The following is a 25,838-nucleotide window of genomic DNA, read 5'->3' on the forward strand; positions in this document are numbered from 1 at the left end:
TTTCAGCACCGTTTTAATCAAAGCATCTGTCAAGAAAAAGCCACTTTGACCCAAGTCCCTACTCTGCTCTTGAATTGAAGGGTTCCATAGAGTCATATACAGAGTGTATGCACAGAAAAAGTCTGGATAGATTCAATGTTAAGAAAAACCGCTTAAAATTGGAAATAAGACAAAAGGATGACTGCATGCCCTTTTACTGTCATATTGGAGCATTGTCCAACAGGTCCACTCAAGGATTGTTTAACTCTCTACAACGTAGTTCTCAGAGTCTAGTCCTCAAACTTCAGCGTCACCTGAGAACTTGTTAGTGGAACTGCTCAGACCCCACCCCATATGTGCCAAGTGGGAAACTCGGAAGTGGGCTCAGCTATCTGTGTTGTGACAAGTGCTCCAGCTACTTCTGATGCAGCTGAAAGTTTGAGAACTAAAGCTCTAGGGGAATGGTTTTTTATTTTTTATGAAACCTTAATAATAAATTAATAATGTTAATAAATAATGATCAGGTATGGAGATGTAAAAACAGTTTTTTAGTCTTGCATAACAATACAGGCATTGCCAAGTAAAACAGGTGCTTGTTTTATCTTGTATCGAACAGTTGAGCTGCTCTTCTGGTCCTAGGTTGTACATGGATAGAAACTACAACTGTGGGAAATTGGCGTAGAAACCAAACCAGAACTTGAAATTGCTTCACTGTTTTACTATCTTCTTTTGCAAAAGTAGACAAGAATGCCTTGTGATTCTACCACTGTCTTTCACGTGTGAAATTTTCTCCTGATTTCGTAGGAAACTTGGGACACATCTGAACCGGTTAGCAATTTTAGGGAATGTTAGTTCTGTGTGTAGGCTGCCTATCTGATTATCCAGTTTCCCACAGCTGCCTTTTGGGCTTGTGCCTTGTTTTGAAATTTGCTTCATTGATCCTATCTGCTGTGTGATTAGGAGGTCTTTGGTGTGTTTGGAGAATGAAGTCTGTGGAGATAACGGTTGGCTCTGGGGGAATAGCTCGAGTAACATGTCCATCTAAGTTTGATTTGGGCACATTTGGTCCTTTGGTGCTTGATGAGAACCTACATGGGAGCGACACTCTTTCTCCCTCCACTTTTGTGATACAGTGATATTTAGACTGTGTCTAGAGGCCCAGTGGCCTCATTATTTTGAAGGCAAATCAGCAAATGTCCTACTGAGTATAAAACCTTCATTTATAAGTTTTCTTGGGGGAAGGGTATGTATTTCATCATATGTCACCATGATGATGATGGGCCTTTTAACTGGAGGGTCTGCTTTTGTCACAGTGCCCTATATTGAACAAGATTTTCAATGAATCAGTCAGTCTCTAATGCTATAGGTTAATACTATGTGGTATGTACTATGTGGTATCATTCTAGCTACTGTACAAAATGAATTGCATGCACATAGGTGCAGTTCTTCCAAGTTTAGGAACACATTTTATCTAGAGCTAGTCCGTTTAAAAGTTATTTCCCTTGTCTAGTAATGTACGGTCATGTATTTTTTAGAAAGTTTGTAAGTACTCTTTAAATAGCTTGCTTTTCTTGGAACTTGAAAACAGTGAATAAAGGTAGGTAATGTGGACGTGAGTTTTTTTGTTTTTCTCGCAATTCTAGTTAAGACTTACTGTTTGCTTTCCAGAACTCCACTTGGCTAAGGAGACTGCTTATTCTTTAAGATATAGAGATCACCGAAGTTCATTGACCTCTGCAGTCTCTGTCCTCACCATAAATTAGTTCATTGGATTTGTGGACCCTCTATTAAAATAATTGGCAGGGGAGTTAAAGATCCTCTGCTTTAAACAAATTCAAAATATGGAATACGTAGATTTTTAGAAATGGTTAAATTAGGGACTCTACAAAGGCTTCACAATATTGATTCTTAAATGAGAATTTAAAAGTACCAATTTGCAAACATGATTTGCATAGTTGTAGAAAATTTTATAGCCAGTATCATTGACCTCTACTGTATAGAGATTGTATGTTGAATTCTGTGCCCTCTCTCCTCTTTGTTATTGTATGGTAATTTTTTCCCATTTTCTTTACAAATAGAGGTGGAGGAGCACAATTAATTTAACTTTTAGTATGACCTTACTTAATTGTTGAGATATTTAAGTAAGATGCTGAAATTAAAGCTCCTATTTGTAACATAAAACAGACCTTGGAAATGCTGGATGAGGGAGTTCTCCCGCTCCTTTTTTTTTTTTTTTTAAGATTTTTTTTTATTTTTTCCTTTTTTTCCCCAAAGCCTCCAGGTACATAGTTGTACATTCTTCGTTGTGGGTCCTTCTAGTTGTGGCATGTGGGACGCTGCCTCAGCGTGGTTTGATGAGCAGTGCCGTGTCCGCACCCAGGATTCGAACCAACGAAACGCTGGGCCGCTTGCAGTGGAGCACGTGAACTTAACCACTCGGCCACGGGGCCAGCCCCCTCCCAATCCTTGAGATAGGAAGTAGGGGGAAAGATTTTGACTTTATAAAGGGTCAAGATATGGGGGCTGGCTCAGTGGTGTAGTAGTTAAGTTCTTGTGCTCTGCTTTGGCAGCCCAGGGTTTGCGGGTTCAGATCCTGGGCATGGACCTGCACACTGCTCATCAAGCCACGCTGTGGCGACATCCCACGTAAAAAACAGAGGAAGATTGGCACCGATGTTAGCTCAGGGGCAATCTTCCTTAGCAAGATAGATAGATAGATAGATAGATTAATTTAGATAGATTGATTTAGATAGATTTGATAGATAGCCGGTCAAGATATTTGAGAAGTCATTTTCAAAAGCCCTTACCTAAGATAATCCCTAAGGGTTGACTTGTCATTGTCACTGGCCTTAGCTTAGCTTTCCTTGGAGAGTCCAGAGAACAAGTAAAGGCTCCTGTATTAGAGGTAGAGTGTGACCCAGAACCTCATGGAGAAAAACAGGTCCTAAGAATAGCCTTTTGTTCAGTTTATTTATTTCTCTGTCTACTCTAGGTCTGTGGCTTAACTAAATTAAGATTTAAGAAAGAGCATTTTCAGCTTTGAAATACTCAGACCTTTTAAGGTGTCTGACTTGTTTGTGGCAACTACTCAGAAGGAATGTATCTGTATGAATGAAGAGCAGTCTAGTATAATGGTTAAGAGAATGAGTTTTAAAAATCCAGGGTTTCCCCAGTTCGGCTCCTGGGCTCAGACCTAGCACCACTCATCAAGCCATGCTGAGGCGGCATCCCACATGCCACAACTAGAAGGACTCACAACTAAAATATACAACTATGTACTGGGGGATTTGAGGAGAAGAAGGAAAAATTTAAAAACAAGAATAAAAATAAATTTTTAAGAATCCAGTCTTCCTGGATTGGCATCCTGGCTCTGCCACTTATTAGTTCTGTGACCTTGGGCAAGTTATTTAAATGAGCTGTGCCTCAGTATTCTCATCTGTAAAATGGAAATGAAACTAGTTTGGAAGGATTAAATTAGTTAATACATGCCAAGCACTTAGAAAGGTGCCTAACATATAATAAATACTCAATAAATATTAGTCATCGTTAGTAATAGTAGCAGTAGTAATAGTTATAAGTAGCTGTAACTGTAATTTCACTTAAAAGTCGATAAAGTCACCCATCTCTCTCTACCACCTTCCCCACATCCCCTAAACATAGGCACATGATTTATAAAGTTAAAATACTGTCTCTAAAGTAGTACTGTCAGTAGAACTTTCTGTAATGATGGAAATGTTCTATATCTGTACTTTCGATTCTGTAACCGCTAGTGACATGTGGCTAAATGGTGACTGTGTTGGACAGTGCAGATCTAAAGTGTAGTCCTCCATTGGGTTTGATTATGTATATCATTATGTTTTACCAACACTCTTTTTAATTCTGTGAATAGTTTTCCCCCTTAAGAGGTATGTATTCTTACACTACATTTGTAATCTCTTTGAACCCAGAACTGGTAAACATTGGTTTGCCTTGCCTCATAAAGTGTCAATAATTTATTTTAAAAGATGTTACAGGAAACACAGTACACATGAAAGAGCAAACCCAAGCTAGTCTTTTCATGTTAACCATTGTTTTTTGTTTCCAAGTCACGTTCAGTGTATTTGACTTACCTTTCTGGGACTTGAGATGACTTCCGTTTCATAGCATCTACTCTCAGTTATAATTTTATTTCTGTTGTACTTTCTTGAGTTAAATAGTTATTCTGCCAGAAGTGCTCTAACAGTATACTGATAGTTAAATATGCCCACCAGTTTAGTTCTGTTCCCAGAAAGTTTGTGCCGTGTAGTTAGTTGTGCTGTCAGATGTCCATGGCTCATTGACCTGGTATTAACCCCTTATTAACTTACTTTAACAACAGTGGTAACAATGCCAGGCACTGTTCTAAGTGCATTGAAAGTTGTTTAATCTTCACAGCCACCCTGTGAGGCAGGTGCTGTTCTTATTCCGTTTTATAGATTTGGAAACTGAGGCAGAGAGATCTATCTGGCAACTGGTGTGAATTTCACAGCTAGTTACGTGGCAGGACTGGAATCTGACTCGAGGCACACTCACTTCAGAGCCTCTGCTCTTAACCCTGGTTCTTTGGTGTTAAACCCTTGGTGCTAATTGCATTTTGGGATTCAGAATTTTTCATCTTTTAGGTGGGAGTATGATTCATATGCCTTCATAATACCTCTGATGGAGTCTGAAGCAGCACCCTGTAATCAAACTTCTTACTGTTCTTCAGCAGCACATATGATTTCTCACACTAAGCGGATTAAAGACTATATGTAGCCTCATCTTTTCAGGTCAAGTTTTGTTGCCAAATGAGTTTTTAAAAAGTTGGGTTTTCAAAACTGTGAGGATTTGGAATTTTGAGTAAGGGATTGAGAATGTATGCTGCATATGGCCGCTCATAGAGGCCTTCATCAAATGGAGCAAGTGTAGGTGAGGTGCCGGGAAAGAGAGTTGCATTGGAGTCATATTGCTCTTTTTTTTTTTTTTAAGATTTTATTTTTTTCCTTTTTCTCCCCAAAGCCCCCTGGTACATAGTTGTATATTCTTCGTTGTGGGTCCTTCTAGTTGTGGCATGTGGGACGCCGCCTCAGCGTGGTTTGATGAGCAGTGCCATGTCCGCGCCCAGGATTCGAACCAACAAAACACTGGGCCGCCTGCAGCGGAGCGCGCGAACTTAACCACTCGGCCACGGGGCCAGCCCCCATATTTCTCATTTTTAACAACTGAAATAGCTTTATTTTTTCTCATCACAATGATCAAGTATCACTTCTTGCAAAGTTCAGCCAATACATAAAGTTTTTTATAGAGAAGAAAATGAAAATCATCTGTAATATTACCATTCAGAGAGATCAACTATTACTGACCTTCTAAACTGTCTTGTATGTGTAATGAACACATACAGGAAAATAGATTATTTTAAGTGGGCTCAGTTTGCTTAGATTCAAATTCCTTCTCTGCCACTAATTGAATATGTGGCTTTGGGGAAATTAACCACACTGTCCCTCACTTTCTTTATCTGTACAATGGGGATTACAATAGTGCCTGCCTCCTTGGGTAAGTGAATCGATTATGCATAAAACACTTAGAACAGTGCCGGGAACATAATGCCCATCAACTGTTAGCTATTGTTATTTCATGTTTCGTTGCTTGCTACTTTCAATGTTCACTTGCTAGAGCATGGGCATTGTTCTAAGATAAATAAAGAGCCACATAATTTTTAATTACCACATAGTATTCTTTTATATGGGTATTCCTTGATCTCTTTAAACGCTGAAAATGAGCATCCTTGTCTCTATTTCTTTTTTCAATGCCCAGCTATTTCGTTAGATTAATCCCTAGAAATGGAATTGCTATTCAAAGCATATGCACTTAAAGTTTTTTGATATGAATTGCCCAGTTCACATTAAAAGTTTTGTTTTTGTTTGTTTCTGTGTTTCACTATTTTGGAGACCCTTGGTCTGTTTCTTCACTTTATACGCTTGATTTTAAAAGCCAGGATTTCTAGTATCTCAAATCCAAATCCAAATTTCAGTCTAGAAGGTTTTTAAGTTACTACGCTGCCCAAGTCTATTGCTTATTTTATTTGCTTTTTCCAGCTTTTTCACAGTACTTATGAGTTCCAGGATAGGGGCAAGAACTTGAAGCTTTGTTCAGTATTTCACAAATTAAATCATTCTGGGGTAACACTAGCATTTTAACTAGACCCATTATATTAGTTAGATTTTCTAGTTGGACTAGGAAGCTTCCTCCTAGGAAGGCAAAAGTTTTTAACCAGAGATCACGAGACTCTATGAAGGACAACAGATCATGAGTAGCCGTCTTAGTCATGATTCCTGTGGGTTATGAGGGTAGCAAGAACTAATTCGTGTAATACTGAAGCCACTGTCTCTGCGCTGCTGATTGACACAAGCAGTGTTCCTAGAGAAGGTTCATTTCTGTGGCCAGATCCTGTCTGGATTGATGTCTGTTCTCTTGGGAAGGTCTTCAGAATAGCTGATGCCACAAGGTGTTCTTAGATGCTCACTCCGTGTTCTGAGGACTGCTACCTTCTCAGTAAATCATGCTGAGTTCCTCTTAAGTTGGATCCCAAGGAAGACAGTCCTCTGCTCCACCATAAGACTTTGTAATCGACGCCATTAAAGCAGTCTGAGCTTTTCAAACCACGTTGCCAGAACCCCTTTCAGAAGGGGGCGGCCAAGCTCTCTACTTAAATTGGAGCGCCTCAGCTGCTATCAGGTTAATACACTGTTTGAATTCCTTCTACTTAAGATTTCCTTTGAAAAATGGATCCTGCAGCTTTAATAACAACAACAAAATTCTTTTTAATATTCCAATATTTACTGATAACCGGATATTGAGACAAATTACTTCAGTCTTGAGCAAGCTAAAGATGGCGTGTGGCGTAAGGGATTGGGAGAAATAGCAATTGTTGTTTCAAAGACAAAAAGCTCTGAAAAATTATGCTCTTATGGGACATTTGTTATCCCTAAAGTTTTCCAGCATAAGCCAAGTTTCTGTTTCAAAATTTGGTCATCATGGCTCAGAGATCCAGCCTGAAGGGCCTTAGTAGCCACTCTTGGTGTAAGGCGTGCAGTTTTGTTGGAATACCTTCATACCGAGCCTTCAGAGTCTACTCCCATTTGTGCTGGAGAAGCCTGTACCGAGGGGCCTAGAGGTGCTTGTGTTAACGTTTGACTCAGGGCAAACGAGAACCGCATTCTGCCTCCTTTTTAACCTGTATTTGGTAGCCGCTGTTGTTTTTATGTTGTATCCATTTATCTAGCCTCTATATATACTCCTCCTTGGACCCCTTACATTCTTTTCTTTGTGATCTCTGTTAAGCTTATTAAAGGAATGAGCAGAAAGTCAGCAAATAGCCCCTGCTTTGTGCGAGGCACTGTGCCTAGGAGCTTTGAATGTATTATTTAATAATGAAAACAGCCTTGTGAGGTAGGTACTCTCATCCCTGATTTCGGGTGAGCAAACTAAGCCTGAGAGAGGCTAAGTAACATTCCTCTAACTGAGATTTCTGTTTTAATTATAAAAGATGTATAAATGGGTGGTGGTTTTCTCTCAGACTTGGAAACCCAGTTTTGTCTCCCTCTTTCCCTTATGCGTTGCAGTATTGGTTCCCATTTTGTCACTCAGGGAAAAGTGATCTATAGACAGTGTACCTCTGGCTTGTTGTGAGACCCTGAATCTTAACTGTGCTGTTCGTGACTTCTCCCAGGGTCCTATCCTTCACCCAAAGCCGGAGCGACTCTGGTTGTGTACAAGGACCTGCTGGTGCTGTTTGGTGGCTGGACGCGGCCAAGCCCTTATCCCCTACACCAACCAGAGAGATTCTTTGATGAAATACACACTTACTCACCCTCTAAAAACTGGTAAGCCACAAAGATCCGTTCAATCTGGAATAAAAGATTTTAAATGAATGGATTCCTTATCTTTTTTTGTGTCCGGGAATCTCCTTGAGAATTTGATGAAAGCTCTGGACTCTTCCCAGAAAAAGAATCTTACATGGGCACAGGTTTTGCCTGCAGTTTCAGAGGGTTTACAGGACCCCCTTAACACCTAAAGTTAAGAACCCTTCTTCCAAAGAGAAAAAGTAGAAGAGATTTATTCCTCTTCCAAGAAAAATGAATGAGCCAATTGAAGAAGAGGGAGCTCTTCAGCCTTGGCTGCCAATTCCCCAGGAGTGCCATGGAGCCAGATGATCCTTACGCTCTGCTGTGTCCCCCACACTCACTCCCAGTTGTTTTTCAACCATGTCTTTTTTAAATGATGGTAACCTGTTTCTTGGAATGGACTCTTTAGTACAGGGCTCTTGGTAGCTGCTACTGATCAGGACTGTAGAAAGAAGTGGCAGGTGGTACTCCTTCAGCAAACTAGGCTGAAGCAGCCAGGGGACTGTGATGGAGTCCCTTATCCTTATCATTGTCTTCTCATCCCCACACTCTACCTCCAAGCCATACACATTGAGAACTTGAAAGTGAACATAACTTTTGCAGGTTTGTAGGAAAGGCATAAATACCTTGTACCATCCTCCATGTATTATCCTCATACTTGAGGTGATAGGACTGTCATTTTAAATGGATGCCTACTTACTGTTTTCCACCTTGAACACATAAGACCAGAAGCAGACAGTGCTGACTTCTTGGCTTCCTCTTGTCTTTTTATATTAGGTGGAACTGCATTGTGACGACTCATGGGCCACCCCCCATGGCCGGCCATTCCTCCTGTGTGATAGATGATAAAATGATTGTCTTTGGTGGCTCCTTAGGATCCCGGCAAATGTAAGTATATTTGCTTCGCTCCCTATCAACCTGAAAATAAATACCCCTGGGAATAAAGGTCAGAAAAGTGAACTAGTCAGGGTTAGTGTTCTGGAACATGGTTCTAATTAACCCAGTTACAGTCACGCACCGCATAATGACATTTCAGTCAGTGATGGACCATGTATGTGACGGTGGTCCCATAAGATTATAATGGAGCGGGAAAATTCCTGCCGCCTAGGGACATCATAGTGCAACGTGTGTTACTCACATGTTCATGGTGATGCTGGTGTAAACAAACCTTTGCTACCAGTCATATAAAAGTATAGCACATACAATTATGTACAGTACATAATACTTGATAATAATAATAAAAACCATGTCACTGGTTTATGTATTTACTATACTATACTTTTTGTCATTATTTTAGAGTGTGGTCTTCCTACTTATAAAAAAAATGTTTACTGTAAAACTCTATGCTATGTTATGCCGGCAGCAGCCTCCTACATTTCGTGTTTACTCTGTCTCTTGATTACATCATTTTCTCTTGTGTCTGATTTAATGTTGTGTTGTTTTGTGCATCATGGTCCCTAAGCGTGTAAAATCCACTGTTGATGTTGTCAGTAAGAGGCCACACTGAACGGTTGACCTGGAAGCGAAATTAAAAGTGATTGTGGACTACAAAGGTGGAAAGTCACTGATGGTTATTGCTCACCAGTCAGGCATGTCCCATTCCACCATAGCTATGATTTTGAAGAACAAGAACAAAGCGACGGAAGCTGTTAAAGGATCTGCTTCATTGAAGGCAACAAGACTAACAAAAATTTGAGAAGGGCCTATATCAGACATGGAAAAATTTGTAATGACAGAACTTGAAGACCAGACACAGAAGTATATTCCTCTCAGCACCATGACAGTCATGGCCAAAGTAAGAAGTTTGTTTGTGATGTTCAAAGAAAAGGTTGGATCATACTATGATGTTGAATTTACTGCTAGCTCTGGGTGATTTAAATGATTCAAGAATTGTTATTCATTGCATAATGTGAAAGTGAGTGGTGAATCTGTGAATGCTTTTGTGAAGGCAGCTGAAGAATTTTTGGAAACTCTAGATAAGCTGATTCTAGAGGAAAATTACTTGCCAGAACAGATACTCAGTGTGGATGAAACCTTCCTATTCTGGAAACAGATGCCTGAAAGGACTTTCATCCATAAGCAGGCCAACTCAATGCCGGGTTTCAAGGCTAAGGACAGAATAACAGTCTTGTTTTGGGGGCAATGTTCCAGGCTACAAATTGGAACCCTTTGTGATCAGGCACAATGAGAACTCTAGGGCCTTCAAGCATACCAGTAAGCACACAATGCGAGTGTACTACAGAAGTAATAAGAAATGATGGATGACCCAATTCCTCTTCCAAGATGCCCTCCTGAATTGCTGTGCCAGCAAAATGGAGTACTGTTTTGAGAATAACATACCTTTCAGGATTTTGCTTATTGTTGTTAATGCTCCCGGATATCCTCCTTTTTATTGGCAGTCTTCATCCTAACATCGCAGCGGTGTTTCTCGCTCCAAATGCCACCTCTGTGATCTAACCAATGGATCAAGAAGTTGTAGCAGCTTTTGAGGCCTAGTGCCTGAGGAGGACCTATTGCTGCAACTGGGGAAGACACTGATACAATTCTGGAAGGATTACAACATGTATGACTGCATCAAGAACCTCTCTTGGACTTAGGGTGATGTCACCAAGGAGTGCATGAATGGCATCTGGAAGAAGAAACACAAGAGGTTTGTCCATGACTTCAAAGGATTTGGCAAGGATGGGGAAGATGAGGAAGATGCAAAAACCAACAAGGCTGTAGTTGAGATGGCAAGCAACTTTAACCTGGGTGTGGATGAGCATGGCCCCGAGGAGCTCCTAGAGGTCGTTCCTGAGGAATTGGCTAAAGACGCATTGTTGGAATGGGAACAGGAATGCATAGATGAAGACGCAGCAAGAGGAAAGGAAACCACAGGAGAAGAAAAAGAAGAGCCCCCAAGCAAATACACAGTGAAGGGTTTAGCAGAAGCTTTTGCAGCCCTCACAAGCTTCTTAAAAAGTTTGAAAACATTGACCTGAACACCAAAAGGTTTTCATTAATAGAGAGGAATGTTCATGGTGCGTTATCTGCTTATAAGCAAATCTTTGATGAAGAAAAGAAACAAACCAAACCACCATATATGGATTTCTGAAAAGAGTGACACCTCCTCAAGAAGAGCGTCAGGGAGCTGGCCCTATGGCAGAGGGGTTGAGTTTGCGCGCTGCCCTTCAGCGGCTCAGGGTTTTGCCGGTTCGGATCTTGGGTGCGTACCTAGCAGCGCTCATTAAGCCATGCTGAGGCGGCGTCCCGCATAGCACAACTACAAGGACCTACAACTAGAATATACAACTGTGTACTGGGGGGCTTTGGGGAGAAGAAAAAGAAGGGGAAAAAAAAAAGAAGATTGGCAACAGATACTATCTCAGGTGCCAATCTTTAAAAAAAAAAAAAGAAGAGCCTCGGGCAGGTCCTTCAGGAGGTATTCCAGGAGAAGGTGTTGTTATCATCAGGAGATGGCGGCTCCATGCGTGTTGTCACCCCTGAAGACCTTCCATTGAGACAAGATATGGAGGTGGAAGACAGTGATACTGATGATCCTGACCCTATGTAGGCCTAAGCTAATGTGTGTTTGTGTCTCAGTTTTTAATAAAAAAATTTTAAAAGTAGAATAATTAAATAAATATAGAAAAAAGCTTATAGAATAAGGATAGAAAGAAAGAAAATATTTTTTGTACAACTCTACAATGTGTTTATGTTTTAAGCTAAGTGTTATTACAAAAGAGTCAAAAATTTTGTTTATAAAGTAAAAAGTTATAGTAAGGTGAATTTATCGTTGAAGAAAGAAATTTTTTAATAAATGTAGTGTAGCCTAAGTGTACGGTATTTATAAGTCTGCAGCAGGGTACAGTAATGCATTGGGCCTTCACAGTCACTCACTGATCCACACAGAGCAACTTCCAGTCTGCAAGGTCCATTCATGGTAAGTGCCCGAACAGGTGTACCATTTTTTGTCTTTTATACTCTATTTTTACTGTACCTTTTCAATGTTTAGATATGTTTAGATATATAAATACTTACCCTTGTGTTAAACTTGCCTACAGTATTCAGTACCGTAACGTGTTTTACAGGTTTGTAGCCTAGGAGCAATAGGCTATATACCATATAGCCTCGGTGTATAGTAGGCTATACCATCTCTGTTTGTGTAAACACACTCTAAGATGTTCACGTCACGGCAAAATCACATAACGACACATTTCTCAGAACATATCCTCGTCATTAAGCAGTACACAGCTATCTCACCCTAGCATTCCATTTTTTGATCCCCTAGTCACAGACCAATAAGTTGAAAAACTTGCTCCATAAAATCAGGGCTATGTAGAATTTCTTTTTGTTTGGTATGGAGTCTATCAGTGGGATCAGATTCTGATGGAGCCACCACCTTGTCTGTTTCTACCTGCGCCTACAGAAGGTTACCTTCCCAGAAGCTCAGAGTGTTTTTGCTTGCTCTCCTTTATGGCCCAGCTCGTGTCCTTTGGAGCTTTAGAGGAGAGAGGTAGATTAACAGGACAAGTGGAAATGGTTCACTCTCCAAATGAGATGGGCTGGGGGAGTGGGTAGGAGCAAGGAAATTGTGTCAGATCTGACACACTTCTTTGAGGCTGTTCTCCCTACCCACTGTCCTCTCCACCTCTGGCCTGCTCAGGCCAAAGAGTCCAGAGCCAGAGCAGTCCATCTGAATCACTGTCTATCTAATTCAGTAGTAATAGTGTAGTGGTGGTCATTTCCCCTGTGTTCTGAAATGGAAGTTGATGAGCTGTCAGCAATAAAACCCTTCCAGACCCAACCCTGTTCTCTCTCAGGGTACTGTCCATCTTCCTATTTTCAGACAGTTGTGGGAGAGACTATGTAACTCCCCTTCTGTTGAGAAGGGTTTAGGGCTTAAAGTATTGGAGATCTTATTCCTGCGTTTCTAAGGTCTCTGAATGACCTTAGAGAAGGGACCATAAAATAGAGACTGCCATCAAGCAGTCTATGCTTGCCATACTGGTCCCTTGAGGGTAAGAGGTGGCACTTTGTCCTTGATAAAACTGCAGCTCTCATTAGCCATAGTGAAATTACTTTTTGTAGCCAGAATTGATAAATCTTTTATCTCCTGGATAATGATAGAACTACCTTTTGAATAACTTTTTTTGTCTTCCTTGTGATTTTTGCTTTTGAAAGACTATATTTTGACCAGTAGCTATTTCCTGCTATCACCAGTTAGCTCTTACTTTAGATATTAGTGTGTGGCTACAGATACGACTCAAATGAGGCCTATGGGTCAATGGAAAGAGCAAAGGTTTGAAAGTATTGAGATGGGTTCCAGGGAAAGGAGGGGAAGAAAAATATAGTTTAAGTTCTAGCTATGATCATGGCACTTTGCTGGGCATTTTTATAAATGTACCTTCATTTATATCAGCTCTGGTCCCCAGGGGCTCCCAACTCCTTCATCCTTATGTTCTTATCTTACAGGAGCAACGATGTCTGGGTCCTTGACCTTGAGCAGTGGGCATGGTCCAAGCCGAACATCTCCGGCCCTAGTCCTCATCCTCGAGGTGGCCAATCTCAGGTGCTCAGGAATTAAAATAACTATTCAGCAAACACTGTAGCATCTTTCAGTTAGGACAGGAGAGGGAGGAGGGAATCAGGTAAGATGCCAACGTGCACAAGCCAAAGAGAATTTATCGTTCTTTTTTGCTGGTATTTGTTTTTCAACTTCTAATGGGTTATATTTATTTCCAGTAGCTTTATATTATGCCTCTCTCGAAAGCGTTTACTTTGCTATTTCATTTCTCAAGAGAACCTTGCATTTTATGTGGTTGACACTCTCATGTTAATATTTGATCAACAAAGAATATATTCATTCAGATGAATCGTCAGTAATTTGTTCACAGGAGTCAGAACTGATGTGGTTTTGGGAGAATGGAAAGTTTATGGTAACTAGAATACTCTAATGTGGGAGCTGGATAGGCTATTTTCATGTACCACTAAAGCATAGGAGGTCAGATAACTGTGTCTTTGTAGGTTTATTTTAAATTTCTTCCTCTCCCCAGATTGTCATAGATGATGCAACTATCTTAATCCTTGGAGGGTGTGGTGGTCCCAATGCTGTGAGTACTGCTGATGTGGCATTTCCATGCACATGCTGCTAAATGTTCAAAACTTGCTTCCCCTGTCTCATCTTGTAAGAATGTACAGACCATTTCCGTAGTATTTTCATTTAGAGAATTCCTTTTCCACTTTGGATGTAGTCTTTGCATTTCCTGGTCCTTTTCTCTGCTCTTTTTGGGGCACCGGGAGTGCTTTTAATCAGAGACATTTGTCTCCAGTATTCATATCTATATTCTTCCTACTCCCACTTCGTCTTTAGACTATAACGTTTGCTGCTATCATTTTTTCAAGGAGGAGTGGGACAGAAAAGCTGGTTGATAACTGCCAGAGTTCACATGGAATTTATTTAAGAATGCAGATTCAGAAAGTTATGGATATTATCTACCCTCTCCCCCGCCACCTCTCCATCCCCCTAATAAACGCACACATATAAAAAACATAGGCAAAATTCAAAACCACTTAAAATTGATTTATGGGTCATAAGCATAATTTCATGTGCCAGGGCAGTGGTAATATATGAATGAATGAATGAAGGTTTGAATGAATGAATAGCCAAAGATTTTGCTGTTCTTTCTGAAGAGCCCACACACTCTCTAGACCAGACAGCACAGCTTTGAGATTCCAGCTGTGCATGTTTTTGTAACATGTACCACACCTGAGTCCTCTTGTCGGTCCTTCTCTTACAGCTGTTCAAGGATGCATGGTTGTTGCACATTCACTCAGGTCCCTGGGCCTGGCAGCCACTCAAGGTAGAAAACGAAGATCATGGGGCCCCAGAACTGTGGTGCCATCCAGCTTGCCGGGTAAGTGGAGAACTGACAGGCCAGCAGGAGGAGAGGTCCTAAACTGTAAAGCCAAATTAACTTTTCAGATTTCCAAGCAAATTTGTATGGAAATTGAAAACACCTAGATGTCGCAAAAGAGGTGGACATTTGGTCATTTCTCACATATGTGAGCCGCTAGATGGGAAAACTTATGCGGATCCCACTCATCCCTTCAGTGCCAGCTTTAAGCATCTCTTTGTCTATGAAACTTTCTTCAGGATCCCCTAAACAAAAACTGATTCTTCCCCCGACTCTACCCCTATTCTGTAGGCAAGACTCTAATGATAGCACAGGTCACACTATAGCAACAAATTGTTCCCACGTCTGTCTCCCCTCCTAGCCCAGAGGGCAGACTATATCAGTTTAATCTCTATATTTCGGTACCTACAAAATGCGTGCCACATCCCAGATCCTCATGATAAAATTTTGATGGCTGAATGATCAGAGCTAAACAGAGGTCTTGTGTCTTCCAGGTGGGGCAGTGTGTGGTGGTCTTCAGCCAGGCTCCTAGTGGGAGAGCCCCACTCAGCCCCAGTTTGAACTCTCGCCCTTCACCTATCAGTGCCACTCCTCCAGCCCTGGTTCCCGAAACCCGAGAGTACCGCTCTCAGTCTCCAGTGAGAAGTATGGATGAAGCTCCTTGTGTTAATGGCCGCTGGGGAACACTGAGGCCCAGAGCTCAAAGGCAGACCCCGTCAAGTTCCCGGGAAGGGAGCCTTTCCCCAGCCAGAGGAGATGGCTCTCCCCTCCTCAACGGTGGGAGCTTGTCTCCAGGAACAGCGGCTGTAGGCGGCCCTTCCTTGGACAGCCCGGTCCAGGCCATGTCTCCCAGCACCCTCTCTGCCACGGAAGGATGTGACCTAAAAAGGGGGCTTTCTTTGGGCCCCCGACGAGGGTCACTGCCAGACCAGAAAGACCTGCGATTAGGGGCAATAGATCTAGCTTGGGACCTGAAACCCAGTTCCAACATGGATGGTGTGGACAACAGGACAGTTGGGGGCAGTATGAGACACCCTCCTGAACAGACGAATGGTGTGCATACCCCACCACATGTGGCCAGTGCCCTTGCAGGAGCTGTCTCCCCAAGTGCCCTGCGTCGGAGCCTGGAAGCGATCAAAGCAATGTCATCCAAAGGCCCCTCGGCCTCTGCAGCACTAAGTCCTCCTCTGGGGTCTTCTCCAGGCTCCCCCGGGAGCCAGAACCTAAGCAGCGGAGAAACAGCGCCCGTTCCCCGCTCGGGGCCTGCCCAAGGAGATGGACATTCCTTACCTCCTATTGCCCGCCGTCTGGGCCACCACCCTCCACAGTCCTTAAATGTTGGCAAACCCTTGTACCAGAGTATGAACTGCAAGCCCATGCAGATGTACGTGCTGGACATTAAAGACACCAAGGAGAAGGGGCGGGTCAAATGGAAAGTGTTTAATAGCAGCTCTGTGGTCGGGCCCCCTGAAACCAGCCTGCATACAGTGGTGCAAGGCAGGGGTGAGCTCATCGTGTTTGGAGGGCTCATGGACAAGAAGCAGAATGTGAAGTACTATCCAAAAACAAACGCCTTGTACTTTGTGCGAGCAAAGAGATAATGTGTTCTAAATCCCTTTCCCTCTCTGTGGCTTTTAATTTGGAATTTTCCAGTGTGCAAGCATTTGGACTGAGAATTGGGAAAACAAAGGACAAAATTACTCCCATAAACCAAAACCCCAATTCCCAACCTCACTCACTCCAGGCTGGGATCAAATCTCCATTAAGAAAAAAGATTATATATAAACATATAAATATATATTATATAGCCAACTCTGTTTACAAAGAGGGAGAGATCTCCGTCCTGGTTCAGATAAAATTGTTGCTGTGTTTTAGCAGAGGCTGTGCTGCCTTTTTGTACTTTGCTGGTAACTAGACCAAGAATTTAGGGAACAGACTAACATCAGAACTTTCCTACAGAAACTGAAGAGCCCCCTGTAAATCTTTGTGTGGCCTTCTCGGAGTTAGAAAAAGAAAGGGCATGCATAAGATGCACAAGTAGAGGTTTCAGATTCACATCCTTCAGGTGCGGGCAAGGTAAAGTAACCTGTAGGAAATCGTTCTTCTCCTTCTAAAACCACAGAGGACCTGTGAAGACTTCTTTGTAGTAGTGCCCTGTGCTTGGCCCCATTCTGCCCTTGGTGACTGAGGAAAGTTACCCAACAAGGGATTTGTCTTCTGCGCCTGTGTGCCAGGATCATCGTGAAACAATGTTTATGCAGCTGTGCCTGCCCACCTAGTGTGCACTGGTCTTTTGAGTGCTCCCTCCACGTCTCTGAAAATGTTTTGGTGTCTGATTGTGGAATTTTCTGACAATCATATTTGGTTGCAAGTTGCCAAAAACCACATTTGTTCTTCTTTTCCTTCCCTTAAAACTTGATCCTCAGAGGCTGCCTTTTCATTTATAGACTGCTTTTCTTTTTTTTTTTTAACGTATGTGGATTTTTTCTTTTTTTTAGGCCCTAAAACCTTTCTCACTTTCTGTTTCTTTTACAAAGCTCAAGTACCCAGAGAAATCTCTTAGAAATATTTCTGGAACCTTTCTCTGGGGGGCCAGTAGGGAATTCCAAGATGCCAGTATCATGAGAAGTCGTTGAAGCATCAAAAGATGCTGTTTTTTTCCATATGGGCCGCTTTTTACTTTCAAAGCCCATTGGGCACACCCATCTATATTTGTAGAATGTGGAAATTGATCTTAGAAGGGAATCCCAATAACAGTTCCTTCTAGAAATGATTTTTGCCCCTGTCATGACATGCATTTCTCTGCCTGGCTGTTGAGTGGTGATTGCTTGGCCTCTGATGCATGGCTGACCTTGGGAGCAGCTCCTTCATTGTGACTGTCTTGTTCACATGCCACCCAAACAAGGCTTGGGTTTTTACTTTCACGTCATTTCTGAGATAAGGTGCAACCAACTAGAGCATTTCTTTGGTTGATACGGGAAGTTACAAATTACCAGTCTCTAACCCATGGCCTGGACGTAGGAGATATTGGCACCACATAAATGTGGATGTTTGGTTATTTCTTATCAGTGGAAAGAGGATTTTTATTTTGCCTTTAGGATTTAAATTTCAAAGCATTGCATTTTCCATCCTCACACTCCCCTTTGTCTTGTTAACATTTCCCAAGCAAAGCCTGCTGCAGCTGACCCTGGGTCCTGGCATTCACTCAGCACTTAGCAGTCTGTCTGATAAGTGTGTTTTCTCCTGTTACATCATGTTGAATCCTTTCCCCTAGCCATTAGCTTTTACAATGTGGTCTTGGAAGAGCCCCCCTGGTGCCAAGCCCAGGGAAAGGCCAGCTCACAGGGAGGGATATGTATTCCAGAAGCTTCTCTGTGTTCCCTTAGATGAGGAAACTACCATATGCCTACGTACTGTGGTGTCCAGCTGCTTGTAGCTCAGCACTTCGCTTTCCAGACTCCCTGCTCTGGGGCTTTTGCAGCCCTTCTTTGGCAAAGACTGTTAGATCATATGGGATCCTTATTTACAAGAGAAAGCTAGCCTAGAAGATAAGCAATTTTGGCATTATTGCTGCTGCTGAACGTTGTTTATGACATTGCACTTGTGCATGAACAGTGCTTCCAAATTCAGTTCCTATTTAAATAGAAAGTATTTGGAAGCCTGAAAGTTCAGAATCTCAACTTTGTAATCTTTCCCTTTGTCCTGTGGCCTTCCTAAGCCAGCTGTTAGCTTGTTGATTCCTTCTACTTTCCCCAGGTAGGCAGGCATTGAGATGCTGGTTCTCCTAGAAAGTACCCCAGCTCCCTGGAACTCCCTGGCACCCCAGTGTTACCCACACCCCTCAGAACCGGACTGTCTGTTTCCAGCTGTTGAAGGAAAATCTGCCTCGTCTGCACCCAGTGGTGTTCGTCGTGGTGGCTCCTGGGCACTGTGGGCATATACACCTTGGGAGAGCAACTCAACACAGTCAAGGCGATCGTCTCCTCAGGCCACGTGCAGGGGAACTTCAGATGTCTCAGCTGAGTGACTATTTCCACAGCGCCGTGGATGCTTCAGTTGGATCAGATTTAACCGCAGCTCCAGTTTTGACATGATGCCAATTTTGTCTTAAAATTCGCTGAGAAAAATGAGACAGAATTTTTTTTTTAACCCTCCAGGAGCACCTAAAGCAAATATTTATCAGTATTTAAGTATTTAAAATACATTTTGTTTCTACTTGAAGCTTTAACCCCTTCCATTCCTGCAAGTGTGCCTTTGAGAGCCCCTATGTCGAATTGACTTCATCGGCCACCTCGTTGACCTCGTGAGAATTTTAGTCTCTTCCTACCCTCTTGGACAGAGCTTCCGCTTTTCTTATTTTGCAGGCTGTGCGGCAGAGAGGCTTCTGTATTTTCGTTCATATTCTCACCCTTCTACACTTGGGTGGTGGGCTCCATGATCCCCCCCACACACACATTTTGGGAGCACAAATTAGATGGGGAAACAAGCTTAAGTTTAGTTGTAAGGCAATACTGGGCTTACTTTCCTCCCAGCCCTCTGCGGATTGATTTTGATTTTAATGTTTGAGTTTTATATGAAGAGCTGAAACCATGAACTATTTAGGAACTGTGTTGGAACTCTTTAAAATAAAGGAAAGAAGAGGAGGAAGAAAGAAAACCAACGTAAGAAGTCTTGTCTTTGGGGGACAGAATGCCGCCAGCTGACGGAGAACAAAGGGGCGCTTCCCTTTCCTTTCACTCTGTCTTTCTGGGTTTCCTTCTGCTCTGCTGCTTTTCTTCCCCTTAAAGGTGATATTCCTGGTTGGTTTGTCTGTTTGTCCTTGTCTGTGTGGCGATCCTGGCATGGTGATGTGCTCTGCTTTGCATTATCTGTGGTCTCTTACCAGCACACAAGTCAGGGGGAGGATCTGAACACCCGGGGCAAGGAAGCTGAACTGCAAGGCCTGCGTCCCGGTGCAGCCTCCCCACGAACTGCAGGAGGCATGTTCTGCATGGTCACCAGTAAGTGGCTCCCTCTCACCAGGTTCATTGTCAAATGAAAGCAACCCTTAAGCATTGGCTCCATCTGTACTCTCTCTCCCCGCTCTGCTCCCCTCCCACCAACCAGGGTTCATGTCAGCGCACACCCATTGTGCCCTGGCGAAGCTGGTGCTGTCAGTGATGTTTTCCATACGACTCGGGGGTCCCGGGTGGCTTACCCTGAGATGATCATTTTAGGCACATACAGTGTAGGAATGAAAAGTGGATTTGATTTCATTGATATTTAAATCTGTCAATTTCGTTTTTTGTTAATGTTTTCCCTTGATGACTTTTTAGCAATTTAACAAATAAAACAAAATGGACAGAATTGTCTTACTGTTTTATTAGTAGAAAAGAAAGAAAGCTGTGATGGTATTCAGTTGAGGTTGGAAGCAAAGTAGTTGGAAAGCTATTCCTTCTCCTCTAGGAGGGTTGTGCTTTCGGGTGGAGGTGGAGAGTTGCCCTTCCCTGAGGACAGTGCCGTTTAATAGTGAAGCAGCTCTCTCCATCATGCTTGAAGGACTCAGTGTTTCAGAGCCTCAGTACCACCTTGCAGTAGAGACACAGGAGAGGTGAAGAGCTTAGAGGAGAGGCCCAGGGGCCAGGAGACATCCATGCCATCACTGGTCTCCTAAGCAAAGATGAAGATACAGGGCCTCAGGCTCTTGAAACAGCATAGCAAATGGTGGTTGAGAACACAAGCCTGAAGTCCTAGTGGCCTGTGATCTAATCCTGCCGCCTTCTGCTTACACTTAACTTTGGGTGCAAGTTTCCTCACCTATAGAGTTGCTCCTGTCTTACAGGATCATGAGGATTAATTGAAGTTGTGTATGAAAAGCACTAGCACAGTGCCTGGCACATAGTGCTCAATTGATGGTGGCTGTTATTCATACTTAGCGCTTGAAGAAGATATGGGGTCTTGTAGGAAAGGGCTGGACTCAGTGTGTAAATTGTTTTAAGCATGCCAATCTAAGGATTGTGCTTGTTCTCAGTTGTCTAGGTCGTCTTTTAGACGTCGCCATGAGAACCTCTGAGGCTATTGCCTCCTGAGAGTAATAAGTAGCATCTGCTGCCATAAGTCGAGTCAGAATTGGCTCAGTTGTCTAGTCTCCCTTTTGGACTTTATTCTTTGGTTTGCCAGTTGAATTCAGCCTCTGGCACATAATGTATTCTTCTGCCTGGATTCAGAGGCACACTCAGTTGGCTTCCACTGCGGAAATGTCAGTTAGGGGCTGATGACATGACTCTGCCCACCCGTGTTGGGGCCTGGGAAGAGCCAGGCACCATGAGGGTAGGGACTACAGCCCTGGAGCCACTTGCTGAGTATGTGCCAGTTTTTTATACCCCTGAGTGTTTGTGTCAAGCACTGTTAATTCTTTTCATTCAGTACATACTAACTATCAGCCTTGTCGCTGGCTCAGGTGCTGTAAGCCTGCAGCTTTTATCCTATCTGCACGTTTGTTTTCCAAGGCTGCAGGATGAAACTTTTCCATTTGTAACAACATGTGATCTGATGCTTTCTGTGCTGTTTACTCTACTTTGAGGCACATAACAAACCAGAGGGTGGCGTGAGGAAGGGCCTTGGGTGCAAAGGGCCTAGCACTAGGTGTTGGCAGCTACTGAGATGGTGGTGGTAGGAGTAGAATGGTTGTTTTGATTGCTTCCACAGTTGCCCTTATGGAAGGGTTGCACTTGCTTCTTGTGGATCTGTTGGTCTGAACAAGGTCCAGTGGGTAGAAGCTCTAGGGAAGAGATTCCAGGGTCATTGGGAAGAACTTTGTTCTGGTCAGAGCTCTGTGTAGTGGGTGGAACCAGTTTGGCATCATTGGAGGAATTCAAGCACTGCCTGGATAGTCAGTCTGTGGGATGCTATAGAGGAGATGATGTTGGGTGAACAGAGTGCCAATGGTAATTGGTGGTCCTGGGGAAGTCCCCACATGCCCAGCCTTCATTCATGGCAGGTCAGTCCCATAAGGCTCCCTGACTGCATTCTAATTCAGTCTCTCATGCCAGAGACTATGGACAGCCTCTGATGAGCATGTTCCTCTTGCTCTGAAAGAGATCAGAACATGAAGACAGCAATGTGGTCGGCCCCGGGTCAGAGGATGTGTGGGAGCAAAGAAGGGGGAACTTGGCTGATAATGTTGAGGAGAACACAGCTCAAAGAAGACGCATGACTCACCCAAGGCCTTGCAGGAGTCGGCAGCCACTGCCTTCCCGTGTAGGCCTAGCACCATGCTCCCTGGCCACTCCCCCGGGTACTGAAGGGCCACATTGGGTCAAAATTACAGCACCTGGCCAGGGAACGGGCAGCTCCACACTGTCCTTTCTCCTTCCTGGGTCTTTGCAATCTTATCCAGCTGGCTCTGTGAGGAGGCAGTGCAGGAATCATCAACTCAGACAAGAAGACCAAGGCCTTGCACATACCACTACCCCGAGCAAGCTCCTCAGCCGCCTGCCTCATATCACCCTAATCCAGGGAACCCGGGGAAGACCAGGCTCTGAGCATCGTTGGGTCAGGCAGGACAAGAGGCATCACCCTGAAATCTTGCAGGCTGGCCTGCTTTTAGTGCTGCCACATGTGACTGCAGTGTGCCCTTGCTTCTCTGTGCCTCTCACCACCTGCAGGCAGAGGGGAGCATCCCCAGCTAAGGTCTGCCTTCTGCTCTTCTCCTTAGAGTATACCACTGACAAAAGCGGTTCAGCATTCTTGTGGATTCTTGGTGAGGTAATGATTTTACCATTGTTGGAAGTGTTCAGGCAGAGACTAATCATTTGCATGGGAGGGGATGACAGAGTTGATTTATGCATCAGATAAGAATGGGATCAAGGGACCCCTATATGCCCTTTCAACTCTCGAGAAGTGGTTCTGTGGACTCAGAAAGGACTTCCTAAAGAGGCTGCAGGACAGGGACATAGGCACGGACTTTAGACCAAAGGAAAGACCTTGGTCCAAAAGATGGCCCTGTCACTTTGAGCTGGGGCAAGTCATCCACCTCTCTGAGCCTCAGTTTTATCACTAAAAAGCAATGATGCCTCACAAGTTAGCAATTTAGCTGGAACCAGCAGCCAGCCTATGGAGTGGGTGTGATTCCCCAAAAGACCACGTGGGGGCACCCTGTGAAAGGTTTTGAGTCCTGGGCGCTCTATCAGAGGCAGTCTTGAGAAGGAAACTGAATGAGGTGGAGGAGAAAAATTACCCGTTTCTCTCCTGCCTCTGTTGGTAAAGCCTGGGAAGGACCCCTTTTCTGGCCTCTGCCATGCTTCTGAGCACCATCAGGCTGGTGAGCCTGCCCTCTGCCCCAGCCCCCAGCTGTGGGAAAGCCAGTATTTTCCCTGTGGGGCTGGGCCCTGGGCTTGGGCACTGGGCCCAGGCCCTGTCAGCATGCACAAAGCTGAGCTAATGTTTTAAGTGAACGCCTAAGAGGCCTGGCAGAGTATGCCATGCCCCCCGTCTCCCCCCGGGAACCTGTCTGCCTACCCACTGCAGGGAAGAGAAGGAGGCGTAAGAGCCCAGCCTTTCCAGGCAGAAGCCTGGGAGGAAGAAGGAAGCTCCTGTCCCAGGGCTGGGGAGCCAGGGCTGCCATCCACCCATTGGCAAGGCCAGGAGAGCCCAGGACTGCCCTGGGGATCGTTCATTCTCAGCATGCATTCCCTGAGCATGCACTGACCTCTGAGGCACGTGGACACACACATGACTCAAAAGAAACGTGCCCCTGGAGGAGCTCACAACCTCACACACCAGGGTGGTGTCACATTGGGCTGAACAAAGATGACAAATCCTGAGCTTCTGAAGCCAAAAGATAGGAAAGAGGTAGAGTCTAGAACTGTCTGCAACCAACACCGCCAGCCAGGGGTGGGACAGCTGTTCAGGAAGTCAGAGGGCTAAGAAGTTGGTCTTCTCGCTGCAGCTTCACCCTGCTAAACTGAGGCAGGGGGCAGATGAGGATAGAGCCTTTCTGGGGGTTCCCAGATGGGTTGGGTCCAGGCCTGGCTTCTGGCAGTCGGTGGTGCAGGATGTTGACAGGCCTGCAGGACTCAGACTGGACAGACAGACTTGCTGTGCTCCAGGAAGGGTGCAAAAGGGCTGTGGAAGGTCTTGCATGTCCAGGGGCCCGTGCTTGGGGCTGAGGACAATGCAGAGTGACCTGTGTGGGTTTGATGACCAGAGGTCATATCCTCAGACGTAGCAGGGAAAGAAGCTCATGACCAGAATCCATGGTGGGAGGAGAACATCTCTGACAGGCCAGCACGAGTGCGGCCGTGGCAGAGGCACGGAGGAGATTCTCTCTGGAGCAGGAGGCCCACAGAGGCCCAGGAGGGCTGATGCCCAAGGAGTGGGAACCCCCCACCCCACCACACTTCCCTGGCATTTGGGTAAGCCCCGCCACCCCCTCCCCACACCCCACTGAACATGAGCCCCAGGGCAAGAGGAGGGGAAGATGAAAAGAAACAGCTGTGAAGAGACAGTGTTCAAGCTATAGAGAATGAGAAACCACTGAATTGAAGCTTACCAGGAAATTACCAGATTAAAATGTCTGCATGGCGGAGACAGGTTAAACTGAGTCGGAGGAAACAAAGCTCTCTTTCTTAAACCTCTCAGTCAGTGAAGGTAAAAACTTGTACTCCAATTAGAAGGAGAGAAGTCAGATAAAGTGCTTGGGAGCCCCAAGAACCAAGGATAAGAGGAATTATGGCAAGTGCTGGAGGAAGAAGGGAAAAGGGTGGGTACTCCTACAGAGGGAACAGCCCATGCAAAGGCACAGAGATCCGAGTGTGACTGGGCATGCGGAACCTTGCAAAGGTCATTGTGACTGGAGTGGACAGGGCAGAACTGCAGAATGAGTGGGAGATGGGGGGGGACAGTCAGGGCCAGGAACGGGGGCCTGGACCAAGGCAGTGACAACAACGAGGATAGAGCATATGGGAAGAAAAATCAGCTTCTGGTGGCCAACTGGATCTAGGGGTGGAGGCGGAAGTGTCTGGCCAGCTCTCTTCCCTGCATTAAGCAGATATATAGTACCTACTGTGTGCCAGGCACTGTCCCTGTCCTGTGGAGTTTACATTGCAGTGGGGGTTGGGGGAGAAGGGACAGACAAATATGTAAACAAGTAAGCAAGATCATTCCAGATGAGTATCATAAAAATAAAAATGGGATGTGACAAAAGTGTGATGGAGTGGGGCTCATCGGCCTTTCTGAGGAGGCGACATTTCAGTTGAGACCTGAACGTAAGAAGCGGCAGCCATGGGAAGATGGGGGAAGAGCATCCTATACACAGAGAACAGCAAGAACAAAGGCCCTGAGGCCAGCATGAATTCTGACAAGTTCAAGGAGGAGAGGAAAGGCCATTTTGGCTAGAGTATGTGAGTGGGAGCAGAGTGTGCAGATGGGCCTTGTAGTCTATGGGGGGGCGGGTGGTGGACATTATTCTAGGTGCAGTGGGAAGCCATTAGGGAGTTTTAAGCAGGTGAGTGACAGATGAGGCTATTCAGATCAAGGACACCAACCTTGCTGCCAGGTCCTGGCCTGGCATATCCCAGCCTCAAAAGAGCTCCCTGGGTATGATTTGGAAGTTCCAGCCCCAAATCTTATATTGAGATAGAATCTGGACATGTTTAATTTGCCCCTTCTCTGTACCCTACTGCCCTGCTTATACATGCAGTTGTGTAGTTATTTGATTTTAGTCCCCACCAGTGTGTGGAATACACAAGGGCAAGGTGTGTATCTCTTTCACTGTTGTGTTCCCAGTGTCTGGCCTGGCACAGAGAGTGCTTGTAAATACTTGGCAAATGCACATCCTGTCCACTCATGCCTGGAATGTTCACCCTGCCTTCTAACGGGTCTGTCTTTCAGGCTCACCTTCTTCAGGCCATTCTCTAAGCTGTAGCCATAGCCAGTCAGTCAGTCAACACATTTTATTGTTTTTACTAAATGTCAGACATATTCTAGGTAGTAGGGATCATTATGGACTGCATTGTGTCCTCCCCCACCAAAAAGTTCATATGTTGAAGTCCTAGCCCCCCGAGTACCTCCGAATGAGGTC

At 44.4% G+C, this 25,838-nt stretch overlaps 1 protein-coding gene across 2 annotated transcripts in view; it reads left to right on the plus strand.

Moving 5' to 3' along the window:
* Positions 1–20,122, plus strand: part of FBXO42 (F-box protein 42) — an 88,202-nt gene extending 68,080 nt beyond the window's left edge. For both annotated transcript variants that reach the window (XM_070510965.1, XM_014836199.3), the window contains 6 exons: positions 7,706–7,859; positions 8,658–8,768; positions 13,335–13,431; positions 13,916–13,972; positions 14,660–14,776; positions 15,271–20,122. In XM_070510965.1, coding sequence (XP_070367066.1) covers positions 7,706–7,859; positions 8,658–8,768; positions 13,335–13,431; positions 13,916–13,972; positions 14,660–14,776; positions 15,271–16,377 — 1,643 coding nt within the window. In that variant the 3' untranslated portion in view covers positions 16,378–20,122. The remainder of the gene's footprint in view (positions 1–7,705; positions 7,860–8,657; positions 8,769–13,334; positions 13,432–13,915; positions 13,973–14,659; positions 14,777–15,270) is intronic.
* Positions 20,123–25,838: the final 5,716 nt, after the last annotated feature.

Source organism: Equus asinus, chromosome 5 (genome assembly GCF_041296235.1).
Source record: "Equus asinus isolate D_3611 breed Donkey chromosome 5, EquAss-T2T_v2, whole genome shotgun sequence".
In the NCBI taxonomy this organism is placed as follows: domain Eukaryota; kingdom Metazoa; phylum Chordata; class Mammalia; order Perissodactyla; family Equidae; genus Equus; species Equus asinus.